The 23,878-nt window shown below is 41.8% G+C and overlaps 1 protein-coding gene across 2 annotated transcripts in view; it reads left to right on the top strand.

The window, feature by feature from the left end:
* The first annotated feature begins 4,321 nt into the window (after positions 1–4,321).
* The window catches only part of LOC148036896 (Radical SAM superfamily protein), a 78,520-nt gene continuing 58,963 nt past the window's right edge, over positions 4,322–23,878 (top strand). The window contains exons 1-3 of one of the 2 annotated variants that reach the window (XM_087675817.1): positions 4,322–4,700; positions 5,423–5,498; positions 5,590–5,687. In XM_087675817.1, coding sequence (XP_087531943.1) covers positions 4,392–4,700; positions 5,423–5,498; positions 5,590–5,687 — 483 coding nt within the window. In that variant the 5' untranslated portion in view covers positions 4,322–4,391. The remainder of the gene's footprint in view (positions 4,701–5,422; positions 5,499–5,589; positions 5,688–23,878) is intronic. The other variant, XM_087675818.1, reaches the window with a different exon arrangement.

The following is a 23,878-nucleotide window of genomic DNA, read 5'->3' on the forward strand; positions in this document are numbered from 1 at the left end:
AGAAGCCACCACGTTCTAGTGGAGGAGATAGTATATAAATTACTAAGTATTGCTACAAGTATAAGACACCACTTATAAGATAATTTCTAGATCTAGTCAAACATACATTGTCATAGTTGAGAATAAAGGATATTGCCACACTCTACTATAGCTTGCGATGCAACATCTTCAACAGAATCATATATCACCAATTCATCACATTGGATAGCATAGATCCATCTTTTCTTGGTTAGCCTAAAATGCTCCTTCTAGGAAGAAAACAACATTCGAAAGGATTCTAAGTAACATTAGAGGAGGAAGGAGCTCCACATGATTGTGGAGAAATGAGTGTCATAAGAATAACCAACTTTATGAGGCAATAGTTATACTTGAATTGATATCTTAGAATGTTGTGCACTTTGGAAAATCTATATCATTTCAATTTGTAGAGAAGAATTGTGTCAACTATCCACCATATGTATTGTATAGGGGATAGTTGTGGTGAATAATTATGTCTAGTATGCACCATGCACATAGTATGTCACTCGTGTAGCTTTATACACTGTACATCCACAATGTGCTATTCTTTAGTTCCAACGATTTTAGTAAGTGAATATTTGTGACAACAACATTGGTAATAATATTATGCAAGAAAGATCCTATTACAAGGCAATATTTAAAGTGGAAGCATATAGTTTGTCCAATAGAGGAGGGCATGACCCTCATCTTTATAGAATTTAAAGGGAGTTTTGCAAATACAATCGTGTAGCTTTATGCATTAGAAATTTGTAGAAAACCTTTTTTCTTTTTTTTTTCATATGTTTTGCTAAGTGGTCTAAATTCTCATATATCTAGGTTCATAACAATATTATTTGTAACAACATCAACCAACATCAACGTGATAAGTCATCCTTTTAAGCAAGCTTAAGTAACTTCTTCCACATGTTTTTCTATCCTTGGAATTTTCTCATTCATCTTAGCAAGCCTAAACTATCTATTTTAAAATCTATACCAAAGGCTAACCATGTTCAAGTGTTTGCTAGGTTGAGGGCATAAAAGGCACCTACTTACAAACTATAGATTGTAGTTATTGTGTGCAGTCATTGAAAAAGACTGCATGTTTTGATTGTAGTACACATGGTATTGGCTTGGTTGCAATTTGCAGGTTTTTCAAGGTTGCTTGTCTTGTCAAAATGTTTGACAATTTCAACTAGATTGTTCGTGAGAAGCTTAATCCTACATGAAAGTTTAGGATTATAGGTTTCTTGAAGAGGAAAGGCATTTGGAGTTTTATTAAAGGAGACATAGAAGTGGCATCTGAAGACCCTCAATGAAATGCTACTACAAAATAGATAAAGGCTAAGAAGCATTAGAAGCAGACACACAGTAAAGTGATGAAGACCCAAAAAGGCCTAAGCTTTTTATTTGTAGTGCTTAATCTACTTGTGTATAATGCAATTTATTGAGTGTTGGCATGTAGATGTAGAACCAAATGTTGGAGCTTCCAAATAATACTACGAAGGAAACCAAGCATGAACTTATCCTTTTAAATCCGATCCTATAACTTGACATGATAGGGTTCAACAAATTATTGTTATGAGTTGAATTTGATATGTTATTACAAAAGGTTTAGCTACCCAAATCTACACTATCTTAGGGAAAAGGAGGAGAATTGAGACTTGAACCTAAATGAGGCTTTTAGCTGCTCATTGTCATGATAACCTTGGTGCAAATGAAGTGCTGAATGCTGAAAGTAGCCTCAAGATCTAAACCTCTTGCAACATTGAAATATAAGAATATTCAAGGGAAGCGAGTAATGTTGTATGATGCTAATAGAGGTGTTGATACAATTTCCACAAATGATTATAAGAGATCAAGGGTTTCAAGCAAAAAAGTTGATTTGTGTGTACATCATTAACAAGAGGTGTAGTAGTTAATGAAGTCATTAATGATGTAGCAATTGGTGGCCTCCTTAAAATATACAATGCAAGTTCAATATTGACTTCAATTTTCTCTTTACATCTAGATATAATATGTAAACATTCTAGACTTTCAAGTTGCTTTGCATGTACAACTTATGGTGAAGATTACTAGATGTCATCCCTTAAAATGACTTAATAAAACAAGTTCCCATATGAGAGAAAGCACAAAGGATTGGGTACTTATGAACCCCTATGCTTGGAATTGCTTGCATCGATCACCACTTTGAAATAGATCATCCATACTTGGATAATTGCTTGAGATAGTGGATAGACAATCAAACTCAAGTTGTTGTAAAGGTGATGATCAATGTTCATATCTACAAATACAATTGAGCCCGATGCAATTAATTGGAAGATATAAACCCAAAGTACGAGCCCTACATTAAAGTGATATATGGAAGCATACATGATAGGCAAATGGTCCAACTTACAAATTTGAGCACTCATACTACACATAGAACATAGCTAGAAGCAAAAGCATACAAAAATACCCAAGTCTAAAGCGACCAAAGTTCATGTTCTTGCATAGCCCGAGTTTGTCCCATGTCCTGAAGTGGTAGCATGAAGGGACTCATTAAGGCTCGGTTGGGGGGGGGGGCGCAACATTTGAACATCTAACTTGGGTACAATAGAATATGGTGATGACGACTTGTTAGGGTCAAGGGATAGTCATGGAACACCTTATCTTTGTTGGATTGATCTTTGCAAATTAATGGAAAATCTACAGGCTTACGATTACCAATGTAGAGCTATAATGGAAGGACTAGCAAAACAAATCTAATCTTATGCAATGAAGGATTTCACTATTGCCAAAAAGGGGAAAAAATTAGTTTGATAAAACAAGGCCTTCTAAAGCAACATGATGAAGGGCCTCTAAAAAATGCAAACCAATGCTAGTAGTTGCATGGAATTGAATATGTGCCTCTTGTAATCCTATGCACTCCACATAGCCACTACACCATAAGTACGTTCTATCTCTTAAGAGGTACAAATTTTCTAATGGCTCTTGTTAGTATCTTAAAAGTGTTTCATTACTAGTGGGTATTCAATGACTATTCCCTAGTTTGTTTTTGCAAAGTTACAAGTGATGGCCTAATCCTCAATGTTCATGAATAAGATTTTTGGTACTAGATATGAAAACCTTTAACTCAAAAAATTTGAGAGATTCTTGGATTGAATTACGTGTTGGCCATGTTTATAACTAAAAATTCTCTAAAATTCAAAGTACTAAAGCTTTCCATTTTTGCAATTTAAAAGCTTGTTTGAAAAAGTTGAAATTTACATTTATATTTATATTTCTTTATATATATTAAGGAAAAGATTTTTTGGGGGGCCATGTGGTGCACACGGACCCCCTGCACATGCCATGTCCATACGCTTGCCTATGTGCCCACAACACATGTGACCCCCCTTGCTACCTCCCCCCCCCCCCCCCCCCCAAATGCACGCTTGTCCACGTGCCGGGCACTTGCAACCTCGACACACCCCTTGGCCCCTTGCACGTGCACCCATGACGTCACCCATGTGCCCGTGACCTCACACGACACGTGTGATCACCCCCTTATGTAAGCCACATGATATTGAAAATTATATAATTATGATATATTACCCCTCAAAAGCCACCACACACACACACACACACACAAATATATTAATTATTACATAATGTAGTACTTATAACACATTGTAATAACATTAATACATGTTTATTAATTAATAAGTTATATTAATTATCATAATTAGATACTTGTATAATGTTATTATTATAATTAATTAATATATGGTATCATACATATGAATTATGATACTAATATCGAGTATAATGTATTGTATATATATAATAATTAATACATGTTATATTAATTTATTATAACATGGATTTATAAGTATATTGATTTAATTTTTATAATTATACAATACATCATCTAATTATATATAACACTTATAATAATTATTATATGTGCTACACTACTTATTATAATAACATTAATTATAAGGTATTATATATGTGAAAGGTTAAATATGACTATTACTACTTATAATACTAACTAGAAACGTTATAATAATTCATAATAATAGGTTATATATTATTAACATTAATTATAACTAATAATAATAATTGATGGTTATAATTATGTTTAAATAAATATTATTTAAATTTTACAATAATATTATTCACTTATCTTAATAATAATGCATCATGTTATAATAAGTAATAATAATATGTTATATAGATATAAAATGTTAAGCTATGTCATATATAATGTGTTATAAATAATGTTATCATTATTAATTAATTAATGATATAACATTATTCTCATGTAACAAGGGTCCGATTGTTGTAATACCTTAATGTACATCGTTCTCGTTATATTAGACTCTCGAATCTTCGACGGAAGAAGATACTCTCTGAGAGAGAGAGAGAGAGAGATGATGGTGCTCGGGGCAGTGGAGACAGCTCAGACCTGTTGGTTGCCAAGGGCCTTTGAGCTCAAGCCCCGGGTCAGGCTGAGGCTGATGTTCGGTTATCATCGAGGCTGCTCATGTGACGCCGTGGCTCATCAAGCAGCAGCTACCCAGGCTCTGCCAGCACCTCCTTCCAATCTCAATATAATGCAGCAAGTTGTTTCACCTTACACGCCAGAATTCCCATCGAGGGAACTCAAAAAAGAGCCCGTCAAATACCTTCTCGGCAGGTCCGAAGAGCAGCTTGCCAATCTCGCCATTTGCCTAGGAGAGGTTAGTGCAATGGATTAATGTTATGGGAGCACTTGTTCTACTGCTCCTTATAGGCCTAAGATAGGGAATTACATTATGGCAATCTCAATCTCAATTCAATTGTTGACTCTTTACTAGCTTTCTTTTTCCTGTACTTAGAACCTTCAATTGGGTCATCCCTAATATGGACCTCTAAGTATGAATTCAATCTAAACTTCCCTTTCAGCTCAGTTGCTGACTCCTTACTGGTCTTTAATGACATTCAGTGCAAGTGTTTCTGTTTTTTCCCTGCACTTGGAGCCTTCAACTAGGCTATCTTTGATACAATCATTCAGTTAGAAAGGCCACGGCAGTAAACTCACTTGCCTGCAGTAGCCATTATATGTTAGCAGGTGCAAATGGGGTCCTTTATGTTGTTCTGTTATGACAAAAAGTCCTTCCTCTTCATGTTTCGGTGAGAGGATGAGTATTTGGAGTGAGATGACACCAGTGTTCTGACTTTTCATTGTTGTGCAGTCTCGTATGTACTTCTTGTTGACAGATTGTCCCAGTATTTGTTCACATTCTTGAGCATCATACGTTTAGATGAATAGGCAATGCCTTGTATGCATCATTCGTGCAAGGTTATTTGTGAATTAGACATTTCAAATCTTGTTAGGTGGCTCAAACTGAGCATTAGATGAAGGGTTCTCGTGGTTAGTTCTGTTGATGACATTTTAGTGGCCTGCCTCTCCTCCATGCAGAAAAAATACCGTGGCAGGCAATTACATGAGCTGATTTACAAGACAAAGGCTAAGGACGTCAACAATTTTTCACATTGTATGTGGGTGTTCACATTCTGTATTACCTTGATCTTTCATGTGAAACTTGTACTTTGGAAGGCTTACATAAGAATGTTTATTGCAAACAGTACCAAAAAGTTTTCGTGAGCAGCTTGTTGAAGCCAATTGGAGAGTCGGCCGGTCAGAGGTTCACCATACAGTTGTATCCACTGATGGAACATTGAAGGTCAATATCTCACCTCACTTTTAAAAATAGTATCCACCATGCTTCTTGGTTTCCAAATCATGATTATTAGTAGCCAACAGTAAATCTGACTCCATACGAACTATTAGTTAATGTAGTAAATAATGGCAAGAGCAGCTTGACAGATTGTATAATCAGTTAAACTTGACAATCTCTTTTTGTGCTTTTGATTAACCAACACTTATCACACTAGAGCTGAGTAGCGCTGATCAACTAAATGGGGAAGAATGTGATATATATTATAGAAACTGCAGCTTGATGGGTTTCTAATCAGTTCAGTTGAACCAGTAAATCTGTTTGCATGGTTGAGAACATAGCAACACTTGTCAACAAAACAATGGCTTCAAAATCCAATTTCTCATAGCTATACTTATCAACAAAACAATGAGATGATAAGGTGAAGTTGAGCTTCCAATTTGGACACGAAGTGTTGCTGATTGGGAATGGCTGATCCAAGTCTAAAACCAATAAGGTTTAGGGTTTGCATAGCTGCATTGGATCGTGGGCATGCATGCCTTAGTGATTGAGGAAGGTTGCGGATGTAAATTTGACCATGGTGCACCATAGAATGGGTGAGATTTTCGAGGCTTATAGGAGGGCTGATTTGCAGGCAACCAAAAAAGATTTAGTTTGAGCTTCCCTAATGGTGAGATCAAGCGGCAAATTGGCTTTTGTGATTGCTGGTTACAGAGAACAAGATATTCCAAATGTTGTAGGAGAATTGACTCGGCCAATAGAGGGAGTAGGGACATTTGATCAATCGCTTCTCGTTAGACTTTCCAACAAGTAGCAATCGATTCTTTGATCAATTGATTAGTAATGTGCAGTGAGTCGCTCGACAATATGGTATTCATCATGCATCCCTTTGCAGGAAGCGCCAATAGGCGGCAGAGGAACTCCTAGACTTGGTGTGTTTGCTACTTGAGTCACTAGATGATACATTTTTGGTCCGACTGGCCATAAAATTAAGTGATCTTATTCAGTAGTTCCAGTTAAGATCTTACCAACAAGCGAAACTGAAATCTCTAACTGAAAATTTGCAAGATACCTCCTACTGGACCCATAAATTCTTTCAGCATTTGCACTCTTCCCTTGTGGGGGAGAATATGGTTAGACTCTAGAAGACGGAGGGCAACATGGTCATGGATCCACAGACTGTTGTTCAAATGTGGAGTGAGGCTCTCGACAATATGGTATTCATCATGCATCCCTTTGTAGGAAGTGCCAATAGGCGGCATAGGAACTCCTAGCCTTGGTGTATTTGCAACTTGAGTCACTAGATGATACATTTTTGGTCCGATTGGCCATAAAATTAAGTGATCTTATTCAGTAGTTCCAGTTAAGATCTTACCAACAAGCGAAACTGAAATCTCTAAGTGAAAATTTGCAAGATACCTCCTACTAGACCCATAAATTCTTTCAGCATTTGCACCCTTCCCTTTGTGAGAGTGCGCTGCGGAAGAGGGAATACGAACACGGAGGGAGAGAGAGAGAGAGAAAGCAGAAAATAAGGAAGAGAAATCTGCACTGACTGAAATGAATGCTGAATACAAACGGGAAGGCGGAAGGAGACTGATCAGTCCCTGCACGCAGCCCACAGCGTTAGTGAGGGCACCAGATCAGGCTGATGATGATGGCAGCACCACTACGAAGGAGGAGCGTCGGAATCTGCAAGAAGACAAGTGATCAAGTGGGGACAGGGCTGCCTATAAATAGGCAAAAGGACAAACCCCAACCCTAACCCTAAAATGGGCGCAAACCCTAAAAATGCCCTAAAATGGGCGCCCCACAACAGTGACCAAAAAGTGATCGGGCAGCCAGTGGCTGCCCACTAAAAGAAGCCAAAAGAAATACACATTCTAAGACAACCAGTCAAGAGTGACTAGCCTCCCCCATCATAACACATGAGAGACATGTCAGAGCTCCTAATGTTCTCGTCTGACTCAGACTGAGGCTCACAGGCAGGAGATGACAAGGCATGACAAACATGACTGCTAACACCCCCTCTCAGATCTTTGGATGTGGTTGAAGGCCGAAGAAGAAATAGATCCTGGGTGGCAAGAGGAATGCCAATGTCGATGAAGTCCGTCGATGTAGATTGTCGCTGAAGGAGCTCCTCATGATCCTGGGAATCCCCCTCTAAAACACTAGGGGCTAGGAAATCCATAGCCGCATCACCGAGATCGTCCCCCGCTAAAAGGGATGGGGGGTACGAGGGAACCACCGGAGGAGAAGGTGGGGGATGGGAAGGAACCTGTGGAATAGAAGGTGCACAAGCGGGAACGGGTGTAGCAATAGACTGTCGCGGAGGACCCTGCATCAAAGAAGGGGAATGGAGCCTGTAAAGCCCGCTCTCCTGCCAACCTATAGATAAGACAGCTCCTGTAAAAGAATCCTCAATAACAACGGCATGCTCGGTGAAGATCACTCATGTGCCAAGCCTCGTAAGGCCATAAACTGAGAGGAGGGGAAGGCCCAAATCTGGAACATGTAGGGCTTGTGAAAAGGAGCTCGAAGGTCAGTCGATGAACAAAGGCAATGTGCCAACACCACTAATAGGCACCGATAAAATGTCACCAACAGTGACTGAACCCTCTGATGGACGGAGATCTTGTAACAAGTCACCTCGGGGAGTCATATGACTCGAAGCACCACTGTCCACTAACCAAGGCTGCGCAGAAGACACTGCAGCCACGGAAGAAGGATCCTCCTCCAAAACATGGATATGAAGGAACACTGACTCATGGGTAACAGCTGGTGTAGAGGTAGAAGAAGGCCCCGATGTAGATCCACCCTTCGCTCTCGGACGAAGGTGAGGGTACTGCTTCCAGCATTTCTCCTCAGGATGTGTCCCTTTCCCACAGTGTGGGCACTTCGGTCTCTCTGAATTTGAGTCAGAGCCTGAAGAACTGTCCTTCTTCTTAGCCTTTGACTTCTTCTTCGTCTTCTGTCCTCCCGAACCTGCAACAAAAGCTCTAGTGGAGTCGGATCCACTAGCACTGACCTCTCTGAGTCGCTCATCATGCTCCAAGACAAGCGGGGCAAGCTCCTCCCATAGAAGCTTCTCACAGGTCCTCGATGTAAGAAGGCTGGTGTAGAAGACATCAAACCGAGGCGATGGCAAGTGAGTCAAGAGAATCATAGCCATGTCTTCAGAAGATATTGTCCGACCGAGGGATGCAAGCTCATCCCTCATGTCCTGTAATCTGTTGATGTGGTCCTTCATAGAAGGACTATCATCAATAGCGAGCATCCGCAACTTCTTTTCGAGAGATATCCGGTGGGCAAATGTCTTCTGTTGATAGAGAGACACGAGCTTTCTCCACACGTCTGTTGCAGTCTTCAACCTGTGAACAGGAACAAGGACAGAATCTCAAACTCAGAAAGAGGAAAGATCTGGCTCCAGAATTAAGTCGATCCCATAAGGCCACATGATCCATAGATGTCCCATTTGCGGGATTCACCTTAGGCCGGGGAATAGGAACAGAAACAAGCTCCCAAAGATCGAAGGAGTCCAAGATACACTCCACCTTGCAGGACCATAGACAAAAGTTGGAGCCATCCAGCCGGTCCTCTTTGGGCAGCTGAGGAAGTACGGGTACCTGTACAGGGGGTACCAAAGGCTGCATCTTCGGCCCATTGGAAGAGGCTCGCCGAGATACGTGAATAGAAGGGGGACGGGAAAGAGGGATAGACTCTGGACGACGGTCCTCATGATAGAAATCACGCCTCCGTTCAGATGAGTGTCGAGACAAAAGCTCGTCATCTGAGTCATCAAAGCCTGTAAACTGATGAGACATCTTCCAATCTGCAAAGCACCAAACACCAAAGAAAACTTTGCCGATGCCGAAGAATGACCAGTAGTCTAATCACCAATTACCAAAATGCAGGCTGGGGAGGCCTACAGACACCTGGAGCTGCAAAACGCAAGGTTGTCTGATGAATAGCACCAAGACAGAAGCCGCCAGCACCAAAACGCAGCTTGGGAGTAGGTCGCCAGCAGGAGAAGAGCCGCCTGGAGATGGAACGACAGCCAGATCAGCAAAACGCAGCTTGGAGGAATGTCGCCCAGCTGTAGGAGTGGCCACCCTAACTGAAAACGCAAGCAAGAAGTGGTTTGTGATGGCGTGGCAGCCTCTGGAGGGGGTGCCTGCAGCAAACGCAAGGATGGTGACACGTGGCAGCCTCTGGAGGGGATGCCTGCAGCAAACGCAAGGATGGTGACCTCCTGGAAGGGCCGCCTTGGCTGTTGGGGAAGAGACGGCATCAGCAAACACAAAGTTGTGGGTGCTCTCCTGCGTAAATCTCAGCTCTGTGTACTCTCCGGCTCTGATACCATGTGAGAGTGCACTACGGAAGAGGGAATATGAACACGGAGGGAGAGAGAGAGAGAAAGCAGAAAATAAGGAAGAGAAATCTGCACTGACTGAAATGAATGCTGAATACAAATGGGAAGGCGGAAGGAGACTGATCAGTCCCTGCACGCAGCCCACAGCGTCAGTGAGGGCACCAGATGAGGCTGATGATGATGGCAGCACCACCACGGAGGAGGAGGAGTGTCGGAATCTGCTAGAAGACAAGTGATCAAGTGGGGAGGGGGCTGCCTATAAATAGGCAAAAGGACAAACCCTAACCCTAACCCTAACCCTAAAATGGGCGCAAACCCTAAAAATGCCCTAAAATGGGCGCCCCACAACAGTGACCAAAAAGTGGCCGGGTAGCCAGTGGCTGCCCACTAAAAGAGGCCAAAAAGAAATACACATCCTAAGACAGCCAGTCAAGAGTGACTAGCCTCCCCCATCATAACACATGACAGACATGTCAGAGCTCCTAATGTCCTCGTCAGACTCGGACTGAGGCTCACAGGTAGGAGATGACAAGGCATGACAAACATGACTGCTAACACCGTTGTGGGGGAGAATTTAGACTCTAGAAGACGGAGGGCAACATGGTCATGGATCCATAGACTGTTGTTCAAACGTGCAGTGAGTCGCTCGACAATATGGTATTCATCATGCATCCCTTTGCAGGAAGTGCCAATAGGCGGCAGAGGAACTCCTAGCCTTGGTGTGTTTGCTACTTGAGTCACTAGATGATACATTTTTGGTCCAACTGGCCATAAAATTAAGCGATCTTATTCAGTAGTTCGAGTTAAGATCTTACCAACAAGCGAAATTGAAATCTCTAAGTGAAAATTTGCAAGATACCTCCTACTAGACCCATAAATTCTTTCAGCATTTGCACCCTTCCCTTGTGGGGGAGAATATGATTAGACTCTAGAAGACGGAGGGCAACATGGTCATGGATCCACAAACTGTTGTTCAAATGTGCCGAATCTATTTTCTAGATCTTCTTGGCTCAGCATAGACCCCTTCTGCATAGATCACTGATGCTCGTGCTGACTCTGGTCAAGAATCATGTTTCACCCAACATCCATGATCCCTTATTGTGTTTACCCATGGATAGAAGTCTTGGTTGGGATGGCCTCACTAACGAGTTTTTGACACTTATGCCACTAGTTTGGTGAAACCCTTGACAGCCATGTGCTGAACATATTGCATAATGTATTGAATGGACAGATGGAGATTGACTATGCTAAGCATTCTAATTAGAAAGCGGTCTTATTGTAGCTAGACTTGGAAAAGGCATTTGATTATCTGGATAGGTCCTTCATTGCAGTACTTATGTATATTATGGGATTTGGGTTGTGTATGTCCCCGTTGATATACACGATCAATGCCGATGCATCCTCTTGAGTAATGTTAAATGGTGGTGTCACTAATCCCATTCCCCTTCAGCACTTGGTCAGATAGGGCTGGCCTTCAAGTCCTTTGTTTTTTGCTTTGGCAACTCATCTTGTGCTTACTATGTTATCTCATATGGTGGCCATTGGGCAGCTGTGTGGTTTTCCCCTTCCTTTTGGACAATATTTTATCACTCGGTCTTTAGCTGATGACACCTTCACGATTCTTACTACAAAAAGAGACAATCTTTGTAAGGCATTTGATATTTGGGATCTCTTTGGTCATGCGTCTAGTCTTTGTGTCAATGTTGTGAAATCTTCTCTTGTCAGCTACATTGAACTTGATTTTCAGTTCTTGGGATGGTAGGGATTGATCATACCTTGTGGCAATGCTGTTAGGCATTTGGGCTATCCCTTGGGGGTTGATGTTTGGTCCAAAGTTTTGTTGGATTGGATTTCGCGAAAGATAGAGGCAAAATTTGTGTATTGGAAATCCCGGCTTGGCCCTTCTATGTGTGTCTCAAAGTACTTATTCCTATCCACCCTCTCGGAAGCTGTTGTATGCTTATTTTAATCATGTTAATCTGTCATCTCTTGGTTGTGAGGTCCTGTCAAAGTGTGACGAAGTCATAGGATCTCTAATAGTTTTAGGTGCATTTCCTTCAGTTGTTGGCTTTCTGCTTGTAGTTCTAGGTCAATGTTTGCATTTCTTGGTTTGTCTTCACCTGTCGGACATTGTCTTTGCTAGTTGGGATTTTTTTTGTGACAAGCTGATATTTTTATGGCATTTTGTGCAATAGGACCATCATTAAACGCTCGTTAGTTAGCATTTATGGCCAATTTTTGGTATTTATGGCTATATATAGTCAGGCCCCACTTGGCAATCATTCACTCTCTTCAGTCTTCTGTTCTTCTTGGCAGGTGCACACTTTGACACTTCATCTTCTCTGTGCTTGGTCATTAGGCTGATCTGGTGCCCTCACTCAATCGTGGGTTCCGTGTAGAAATTGATCAGTCTCTTGCTTTTCCGTTTGTATTTGAAACCAGCCTTCCTTCTCGGATAAGGTGGTAAATAACTAATCAAGCACTTATAGTAGTTAAGAAATTCACAAAACTGAAATGCACACTTTACCGTACAATCTTGGACATTGGACAACCTATTGGCCCCAAAATTGGTTCCCCTTGCGGTATTTTTGTGACTGTTATTGCAAATGGATGGAGCACAATTGAGATCCTCTCACCTCCTCCTCTAATCCAAGTGCCTTTTGTTGTCAAAACTGACTAGAAAGTCTCCAAACCAATTTGCCCCTTGGTTTGCTTGGGAATTGGCCTTTACCCTATTTCTCGAAAGACAAATTCAGCCCCAAATCTGATATTGGTTGGCTGGCCTCTTGAATCTCCCTAAAATTTCTCAATTTCAGCTGCTGGAATTCAAGTCCTAGGCCCTCAATTCTGAGTACACAGTGCAGGGTGGTTATCAAAACCCTAATTTCTAATGTAAATTAGGGTTTGCAGCAGAGATTGATTGAAATCTCTTCCTTTGATGCCTCAAATTGCTGGAAAATGTTGAGATAATTTGAGAGATGGATGGGGGATGAGAGAGAATGATATAGAGAGGGACATTTCAGAATTTCATAGTGAGAAATGCTGAAAAGCTACTGTTGCCTTGCTCAAACATCCATGGAAGCTATAACCTACAACTCAGGACTACCAGAAAGACTACTGTCCCCTCTTGTCTGCTATCATCTGCACCATTAGGACCTTGGACTTTTGCCACTTGCTCCTAGAGGGCTCCAAATTGTTGTCACATGTTATAGGATTGATCTTTGGTGGCTGCAAATCACATTAGCAGCCTCTCCTTGCTCTCGAATAGTCTTCTTCTCTCTGCAATGGTTGGAATAGACTCCACTAACCCTCAGAAACGTTTTTTTCACTTGCATGGGCAAGTTTTGCCAAGTGGCAGCCTTCTAATCCTATTATCTAGAATTGTCCAGCTTATTAAATTAAATTTTGAAAAATTAATTTTGAAAATTAATTTAATAATGTTCTAGTACTCAAAAAATCAATTCCACCAACCAATAATTAAATCGGCTAGGCCGATTTATCTTTAAGTATCCTTGAGCAGTTATATCCTTAGATTGGTATTAATTACTTAATTAATGCCTAGTCTCTAATGTCACCACTAAAAGTAGTGGCCAATAAATTGGTCTAGGCCAAAATCTGACAATGGGTACCACCTAGTACCTGTTAGGCATAACTTATTACAACTTTTGCCTTTGGCGTCAACTAATATCTTGGGGTCCTAGGTCCCACATTGTGAAATAATTGGCACATGTGCAAGTGGCATTAGCACATTTGAGTAACTTTTAATCAAATGCTAAGCAAAGCAACAAAAATTCACGGCTTCGTGACAAACCATGCCCTTGAAATCTTTGCAATTGTCCTCAATTGCACTGCATTGTGTCAAAGGAAAATCATACTACATTGGAATTTCCATAAGGCATGACAAACACAACATTGGCCACTGTTGTCCAACCATGCCATATGCCCCAAACTTGTTGAAAATTTCCAGCCAACATATATATAACATAGAATTGAAAATTAGTCTAGAATTGTTGCTAGAAACCCATTGGATATATCCATAACTCATGTTTCTCAATTGTTCCGACTTCAGAACCATAGTAAAGCATATTCTCAGCATAAACATGACTGAAATAAAGAACAAGATTTTTTTTGTCGTTACTATCAATGGCATTTACTAACATGTTGTTGTCCATGGAACCAAATGTAAACCATTGAAAACCGAGCATAAACTGATCACTTACTGATTTGAGAATTGATCACCAACTATTGCAAATGTGACCTCAAATTGATCACAAACTGATTGCAAAAACTGATCTGCAATTGATGCAAAAACTGATCCCAAAAGTGACCATAAATGGTTCTCAAACTGATAAAAAATAAGCTGAAACTGATTAGAATTTGATCTCAAAGTTGAGGTAAAAGCTCATGTCCAACTGATCATGAATTGATCCCAAACTGATGCAAAAGTATAGTCTCAAAGCCAGGTAACAACCATACTTGTCTGCATACGTTTCACAGTGACTAGTACATTGAGTAACTGACCCATGATAGAGATACTGTTAGCACAATACCTTGGATGCATTGCTGAATACATCTAAGATCCACCATATACGAGAGCTGTCCACAATTTGGGGAGTGGAAGTGGTACCCCCCTCCCCCCCCCCCCCCCTTGAGCATCAAGCAATGCTCTAGACCCCTACTCTGCTAAACTTGATCGAGCTCAAACCAAAGTCAGCTCTAATTGAAAGGCATCTTAGTAAAGTTGCAACGACTTAGGATGGCCTGCCAAGTCCTCCTCTTCCATCCACTTTGCATCTATTGGTGAAACAATGTTGAAGCTTCACCAAGAAGTATATGGAAACTTCACCTCTAACTTTACTTGCCTCAAATCTCCACTAGGTTGTAGGCCTTTCTTCTCCTTAAGCATTGCGATGCTTTATACTTTCATATTGTTGCAATTTCAACTTAACTAATATGTAACTTTGCATCTAGTTGACTAGATCCTCATGTGTATCTAATACACTAGGAGTACCAGATGCATTAGGAAACATTCTTGTTTGTATACTTTGGACCATTGCAATGTGATTGTGCATGGGAATTTGCATACTACCAGCCATACCAAGATACATTTTCCTGTACATTACATGCATTACTAGCCACATTTTTCTTCATGATCAACACTATACGGAGCATTTGCATGACCAATATTAATACCATGAGTCCCAAATAGAGTGGGTTTCACATATGCATTGCCAAACTTGCACTTTGTGTCCCAATATCATGCCAACATTGTTATACATGGGGTTATGCATATTACCAGCCATACTCGGATGGATACATTGGGCCTTGCACACCATGCATTGGTTGCTGCAAATGACAAGGAGTTATGTCATACATCCCCGTATGTGGTCCCCCCCACCCACCATAGCATGGAAACTAGTGCCACCACCAAAGTAACATGGCTGTCCCATAATTGCATGCATGCCCTGTTGTCCAAAAAACATTGGATTGGCACTTCCAAGTTGGCCTTGCTATGTATGAATTGCCCCACTAGCATCATTTGCTTATGCCCTTTGCCCATGTTTGGAACATCATGCTGCTGTATGGGCTCTTCCTTTGGTGCATCTTATTGTCTTGAAGCTCTTAAAGATGATTTTCTCTTCTTATCTTTACTGCCCTCCTTTAAGGGTTCAAAAAGCGCATGAACTGAGGATCATTTGCTAATTACATAAACATTTAAGCTGCTGTCCTTAGTTGATCATTAAAATGGTCATCAAATTTCTCTTACTCTTGTTGGTCATCAGCTTCTGAAGGCCCAGAAGAACCTATATTTTGGTCTCAACCAACATTATCAGCTTGCTGTTCATGCTGTGTGCCTTGTCCAAGGTCAGGCATTGCATTTTTCCCAACACTTTGTGAATTTTCAGATCGAGTGGCATCATCTTTATTTGATCCCATCTCACTATCTGAAGACATTTTTGCTATAATGCTCAGCACTAGAGCAAAGCTTCTAACCTTCAATCAGGTACCTCGAGCCCACCAATTCAAGGGAATTGATGGTACTGCGCCAATGGAACCATGAAATCAGCCTTCCTTCTCAAATAGGGTGATAAATAACCTAATTAAGCACTTAATTACAGTAGTAAGAAATTCACAAAATTGAAATGCACACTTTACCATACAATCTTGGACATTGGATAGCCTATTGGTCCCAAAATTGGCACGCCTTGCGCTATTTTTATAATTGTTATTGCAAATGGATGGAGTACAATTGAGATCCTCTGACCTCCTCTAATCCAAGTGTCTTTTGCTGTCAAAATTAACCAGCAAGCCTCCAAACCAATTTGCCCCTTGGTTTACTTGGGGATTGGCCTTTACCCTATTCCTTGGAGGACACAGTTCTAAATCTGATATCGGTTGGTTGGCCTCTTGAATCTCCCTGAAATTCCTCAATTTTAGCTGATGAAACTCAAGTCCTAGGCCCTCAATTCTGAGCATACATTGCGAGGCGGTTATTGAAACCCTAATTTCTGTTGTAAATTAGGGTTTACAGTAGAAATTGATTGAAATCTCTTCCTTTGATGGCTCATATTGCTGAAAAATATTGAGATAACTTGAGAGATGGACAGGGGATGAGAGAGAATGCTGTAGAGAGAGACATTTCAGAGTTTGGTCCTGAGAAATGCTGAAAAGCTATTGCTGCCTTGTTAAACAGCCATGGAAGCTATAACCTACAGCTCAGGATCACAAAAAATATTGTTGTTCCCTCTTGTTTATTGTCACCTGCACCAGAAGGACCTTGGATTGCTGTCATTTGCTCTTGGAGGGCTCCAAATTGCTATCATATATTGTAGGACTGATCCTTGGTGGCTAGCTACAAATCACATTAGTAGTGTCTCCTTGCTCTCTAACAGTCTTTTTCTCTCTCCAATGCTGGAATAGACTCCACCAATCCCTAAAAACGTTTTTCTCACTTGTACGGGTAAGTTTTGCTAAGTGGCAGCCTTTTACTCCCATTTTTCAGCATTATCTAGCTCATTAAATTAATTTTTAGAATATTGATTTTAAAAATTAATTTATTAATTATTCTAATGCTAAAAAAATCAATTCCACCAAACAATAATTAAATTGGCTAGGCCAAATTGTCTTTCAAGTATGATCCAAGCTAAAATCTAACAACGGGTACTATCTAGTACGTGTCAAGTATAACTTATTGCAACTTTTGCCTCCGGTACCAATTGATATCTTAGGGTCCTAGGTCCCACACTGTGAAGTAATTGACTTGCACGTCACATGTGTAAGTGACATTAGCACAATTGATTAACTTTTAATCAAATGCTAAGCAAATCAATAAAATTTCACGACCTCGTGATAGCATTAGCATTCTTATTCGGTGTAGATTTCATTTTTCTTTTCTTACAATCTCTCTCTGTTCCTTTGTCTCTATGTTTTCGTTCCTTCTCATTGGGCACTCACATGGTATCAGAGCATGGTATCATTGTCTGAGAGAGATATAGAGGTTTTGATTCTTTTAGAAGAGACCATCCACATCCAAAATGCAGATATTCATCCTTGTGTTTGCTGAAAACGCTAGCTTTTGTGTGCGGGCAATATCATCTAGTGGCGAAGCGTCAACATGTTGTGGATTGCGACATCATTAGAAAGCCATGCGACATCATCTAGGTGTAGGTGATTGCTTCCAAGCATTAGGTGACACATCTCTATCAGGATTTTGTATAAACGCAGCCTTTGGGTGGTCTCGATAGTTTCTTGGCCAGGCGACAGACCTCCACAGTCAAATGCAACCTTGGTGGAGTAGGCGATAGTATATTGATCGGTGTTTTGTGCTTCTATATCCTTTTGTGTATAGGCGACAGTCTTCTGTCACAAGGACATGAAATTTTGAGATGCTTTAATCTTGCTGATAACATTTGATTAAGTTATTAATTAAATGTGCACGGTTATTTAGCACATGTGATGCACATGGCAGCTATTTCATGGTAATAGACCAAGGACCTCGAGGATGTAGTAGATGTGAAAGGCAAAAGTTGTGATAAGTTATGTTGATCAGGTTTTGTTGGTTAGTTGGTGTGAGCTTTAATTCTAGGATAGTTATTTGGCCAATAAATGTTAGTGGTGACACTAGGGACTAGCATTAATTAATTAATTAATGCAAGTCTAAGGATCAACAGAGGTTGGGGATCACTCTAGGTTGCAAATGGCCTAGCCAATTTAATTATGAATGGGCACATATAATTTTGTACAAGGTCACAAGGGTTGAAATTAATTTTCAGGATTAATTAATTGTAAAAGTTAATTAAATGGTTGAATAATGCTGAAAGATGGGTTTAGAAGGTTTCCACTTAGCAAAAATGCCCATGCAAATTGAGAAAACGCTTTTGGGCCTGGGTCTTAGCCACTAGGAGTTTGCTAATATCAACACTCCTAAAGAGAATGGCATTTTGAAGCAAAAGAACCGAAGTGTGATTGAGATGGCACGTACCATGATGGAGCACTGACAGACACCTCAGTTTCTGTGGGTTGAGGCAGTGGCTATGGCAGTCCACATCCTAAATCGATCCCCCACTTTGGCCATTGACAGGATGACTCCTTTTGAGGCTTACTTTGGGACTAAGCCTGATGTCTCTTATTTCAGGATCTTTGGGTGTGACCCCTATGTGCACATCGTGAAGACGCAGCGTGACAAATATGAGGTGGCTTCCCGACGACAGGTCTTTGTTGGCTACAGCTCCCAGTCCCAAGCTTATTGCTTGTATGATCCCGCAAAGCGGGATATCTACACGAGCCGAGATGTGTGGTTCGTGTAAGTTCTGACCACAGAGGGGGGTGAGGAGCACCCTGTACTTGGAGATCCAGGGGAGAGTTGGTCTCCCGAGACAGTTCCTTTGGAGCCAGAGCCTCTTGATGGAGATTCTTCTTCAGATTCCGAGTCTTCTCTTCCACTGGCCACCCCAGTGGAGATTCCACCAGTTGATGTACCGGAGTCTTCAATAGATGGAGAGTGATGAGGAGAGATCCGGCTTGCTCCTCGTTGGGCCCGTGACACCTTCGAGATCAGGGATCGAGGGGGTCCCTGAGGAGTGGGAACTGCAGGATGGACCGCGGAGATCATGGAGGCGCTAGGCACATTCTACGATGCTTGTTTGCTCTAACTACTGTCCCGTGTTATGCAGGATAGAGAGTCTACATCAGTGAAGGAGGCTTTACAGTTTGATCATTGGTGGAAGGCAATGGAAGCCAAGTTGGAGGGTATTGAGTGGAATGGCACTTGGTTCCTTGTGTCTCATCCCTCTCATAGGAAAGTGATTGTTGTCAAATGGGTCTTCAAGATCAAGTACCATAGTGATGGCTCTTTGGACAAGCACAAGGCTCACCTTGTTTCTAAAGGTTTTGCACAGTGCCTAGGTGTTGACTTCCATGATACTTTTGCCCCTACAGCATGCATGGCGACTATTTGTGCTGTTCTTGCCTTGGCTGGTCATAGGAGATGGCTTGTTTTTCAGTTGGATGTAAAATCGGCCTTCTTGAATAGTGATTTAAAGGAGGAGATCTATGTAGAGCAGTCTCCTGGCTTTGGCTCCTACAGGTTAAAGAAGGCCTTGCATGGCTTGAAGCAGGCTCCGTGTGCTTGGAACGAGAAGATTGATTCGTTTCTCCAAGCCAAGTTGGGATATCGGCTCTCTAGGGCTGATCCGCAACTTTATGTGCACACTTCCGAGGGAGGTCGTGTGTTGTTTGTTTTGTATGTTGATGACTTGATTATTGCAGGTGTTCGTACCCAAAAGGTCGAAGAGATGAAGGCGGCCCTACACAAGAAGTTCGAGATGACAGATTTAGGACTTCTCCATTTCTTTTTGGGCCATGAGATTTATCAGTATTAGAGGGGGATCTTTATCTCTCAGCAGAGATATGTACAGGAGCTCTTGGTGTCTTTTGACATGGAGGATTGTTGGTCCATTTCTACTCCTATGGATCCGAATTGGAAGGCCACTTCACATGTAGCTTCTCCTTTGGCGGATGCTACTCGCTACCATCAGCTGATTGGCTCCTCAACACATGAGTTGATCTATGTTTTGTTGTAGGTCTCTTGGTTGGGTTCATGAGTTCCCCTTAACAGGTACATTGGCAGGCTGCTTAGAGGATACTTCGTTTCTGAGGGGAATCTCCGACCTTGGGATTTTCTATCTAGTAGGTACAGGTGCTTCTAATCTTGTTCTTGCAAGTTGGAGTGATTCAGATTGGGCTGGTGATGTGGATCAAAGGCGGTCTACTAGAGGTTATTGTTTTACCTTGGGTGCTGGTGCTATCTTTTGGAGTAGCAAGAAGCAGCCCACGGTAGCCCTATCTTCAACTGAGGTAGAGTATCGGACTGTGCCTTCTACCACATGTGAGATTGTGTGGCTTTGGCGGTTGTTGGAGGAGCTTGGCTGCCCCTAGACTCGTCCTATTATCTTGTGGTGCGACAATGAGATTGCATTGCTTTGGCACGGAATCCCGTATCCCATGCTTGGATGAAGCACATAGAGATCTGGTATCACTTCATTAGGGAGAAGCTTTTGGATGCGACCATTGATGTGGAGTACTATAAGACTGAAGACAATCTTGCATATTTGTTTATGAAGGCACCTCCCTAGGCTTTACTTCATCGACATTCCAGATCCCTACATTTTCTGCCTTGTCCAGGATCTAAGAGGGGGTGTTGAGAGTCATCTTCTGCCACGCCAGCAGTGCCACATGGCAGTTTTGCCACATGGCTGTAGTCGGACAGTCCGACGCTGCATTAAATGCAGTTGACCTGACTATTTCGAGCATTTTCTTAGGCATTTTTTTCAGCCTTTTTAAGGCTGAGTTTCCAACAGACTTCTACAATTGTATTTGACAGATTTCAGCCTATTGGTGTGAAAGAGACAGCACTCGGGGCTGACGGAGATCGAGGTCCTCAAGGCAGAGACATATGCAGATATTCTCTCTACACGTGTGTATAATTCTGCATCCTTATACAACATTCTTCACTTTTGATTTTCTGCGTTTCACTGTGTGTGTGTCTCTCTCTCTCTCTCTCTTTCTCTCCTATGTTCACTCTTTGTCACAGTCATTTGCTTCCGCATTGCTTCACTTTGATACTAAGGAGGATCTAGATGGAACTTTTATGGAGTGTGTAGCCTTGTGGGATTGGCTCAACTCTTGAGCAAGATTCTTTCTCTTTATGAGATTTTGTCCTTGTGCATGCATCTTCATAAGTTGAAGACGGTAGTGGAAGCATGGAAGAAGCTTACGTCTTTGTATCAACACAAGACATTTGCCTGCAATATTTCCCTTGAGAAGAAGTTGCTGATGTGCAGTATTGATGACTTCTCTTCCATGAAGGAGCACATTACTAAGATGGAGGGCATGAGGGGTGAGCTTGCCTCTCTTGGTTGGATGATATTCTTTGAAGACATGGCTATGAGCCTTTTGACTCAATTGTTATCTCCTTGGTTCGAGGTCTTCTACACTAGCCTTATCACATCGAGGACCCACGAGATACTCTTATGGGAGGAGCTTCCACCGCTTGTCTTCGAACATGACGAGCGACTCCAAAGAGGTTGGGGCTAATGGTTTTGGCTCCACCAAGGCATTTACAACAGCTACAGGTGGAGGGAAGAAGGAGAAGGCCAAGGAAAAGAAGTAGGAGAACAAGGATGAGAAGAAGGAGAAGAAGCCCAAGTGTTTACACTATGAGAAGGGCACTCATGTTGAGGAGAAGTGTTGGTAGAAGTACCCCCATTTGAAGCTGAAGGAGAAGGATTCAAAGGCCACCTAGCTACTACAGAGTTTGTTTTTGTGCATGTATTTGCCAAGGAGTATACTATTGTTGCTTCTTCCGCACAAGAGAAGCCTCGGCTCATGGATAGTGTGGCCTCTTCCCACATGACCTATAGACAGAATTGACTTTAGGACGTGAGTTCTAGAGGGGCACAATCACCATTGGTGACAACTCTACCGTTCTTGTTCGAGGAGCGGGGACTATTTCCTTATTGTTGGACAGGGAGTCTTCTTCAACCAGACTATTCTCGTTCATAGCCTTAGCCGCGAGGTCTTTCCACGAGCTTGGGTGCCTTTGGCATGCTCGTTATGGTCATTTGAACATTGATGCTATTCTCTAGGCTTCTCGGAAGAAGATGATGGAGGGACTTCCACATTTCCCTTCTATTTACACTTTATGCCCTAGCTGTTTAAGGGACAAGCAATGTAGGCAGCCACATCCATAGGTTGCCACTAGGAGGGCTTCTACTTTGCTTGAGTTGGTACATACTGACCTTTGTGGACCTATGGGCATGGCCTTCCTTTGTGGACCTATAGGTACGACCTTCCTTGGGAAGGCCAAGTATTGGATGCTAATTGTAGATGACTTCAATCGTTATGTGTGGCCTTATTTTTTGGAGTACAAGAGTGAGGCGTACTCTTGATTTTGTGAGTGAAAGTTATTTGCGAAGATGCATAGCTGTTTATGGGATAAGCAATGTAGCCAGCCACATCCATAGGTTGCCACTAGTAGGGCGTCTACTCCGCTTGAGTTGGTATATACCGACCTTTATGAACCTATGGGCACAACCTCGCTTGGGAAGGCCAAGTATTAGATACTAATTATAGATGACTTCAATTGTTATGTGTGGCCTTATTTTCTGGAGTACAAGAGCGAGGTGTACTTCCGATTTTGTGAGTGAAAGGTGTTTGTGGAGATGCAAACTACTTTCAGCGTATGAGCAGATCATGGTGGAGAGTTTACTTTTAACTTCTTTTCTTAGTTTTGCAAGAATCACAGTATTTGGGTGGAGTATTCCCATTCAAATACACCATTGGAGAATGGTGTGGTTGAGTGTGTGAATCAAACCATGCTGGAGATGAATTGATCGAGGTTGGAGCATAGGGGTGTTTCTCATTTCCTCTAGGGTGAGGTGGTGGCTATTGTGGTTCACATTCGCAACTGATCCCCAATTTTTGCATTACAGGACATTACTCCATACAAGGCTTTCTTTGGTAAGAAGCCTTCCATGTCTGACTTTCGCATCTTTGGGTCTGATGCATTTGTCCATGTGGACAAATAGAGGAGGAAGACGAAGCTTAACTCGAAGTCAAGGAAGCTTATCTTTGTGGGCTATAGCACTACCATGAAGGGATATCGGCTCTACAACCCGATGACATGAAGATTGAAGTGAGCAAGGATATGATCTTTGATGAGGTTGCGGCCTCCAAGGATCCTATTGATGGCTCTATTGTAGGTGATTTTTTATCAATGACTGACGCTTCTCCACTCTTAGTTCCTCTCCTTCCTTCCCAGTTGTCTCTTAGCTTCCCTTCATTTTCGGCCCCTCCCCCTCCCCCTTCTCCTTCTCCACCTTTCACATTGGCTTCCCTACCACCTTTGATGGATGTAACTACTTTTTCACCGAGTACTTCACCCCTTCAGTCTCTCCTTTGGAGTTTTCTAGAGATGCTTAGTTGTCAAAGGGGGGGGGGGGGGCCTTCTTCAGATCCTATGGATTTACCTTCAAAGGGGAAGTCGCCTACACAGACAAGTGCATTGTAGGTACAAGAGGCTACTCAGTCTCTCTCATAGGAGGATGAGCCTACTTGAATTCCTCTTTGATATAGGCAGCTCATGTAGGATTCTGGTGTTTCTCACTTTCCTGCTCCTCCTATAGGTCCACGTAGATCAGCTTGCTTACAGGCCCAGCAAGATAGTTTACAATGTGTGAACTATGCTCTTATGTCGCAAATTCTTCATGATAGAGAGCCTTCTACAATTGAGAAGGCTCTTGCTGAAAGTGTCCTTTGGAAGCCT

Source organism: Lygodium microphyllum, chromosome 4 (assembly GCF_053477565.2).
Source record: "Lygodium microphyllum isolate KBCC chromosome 4, Lygodium_microphyllum_v1.1.10, whole genome shotgun sequence".
Taxonomy (NCBI): Eukaryota; Viridiplantae; Streptophyta; class Polypodiopsida; order Schizaeales; family Lygodiaceae; genus Lygodium; species Lygodium microphyllum.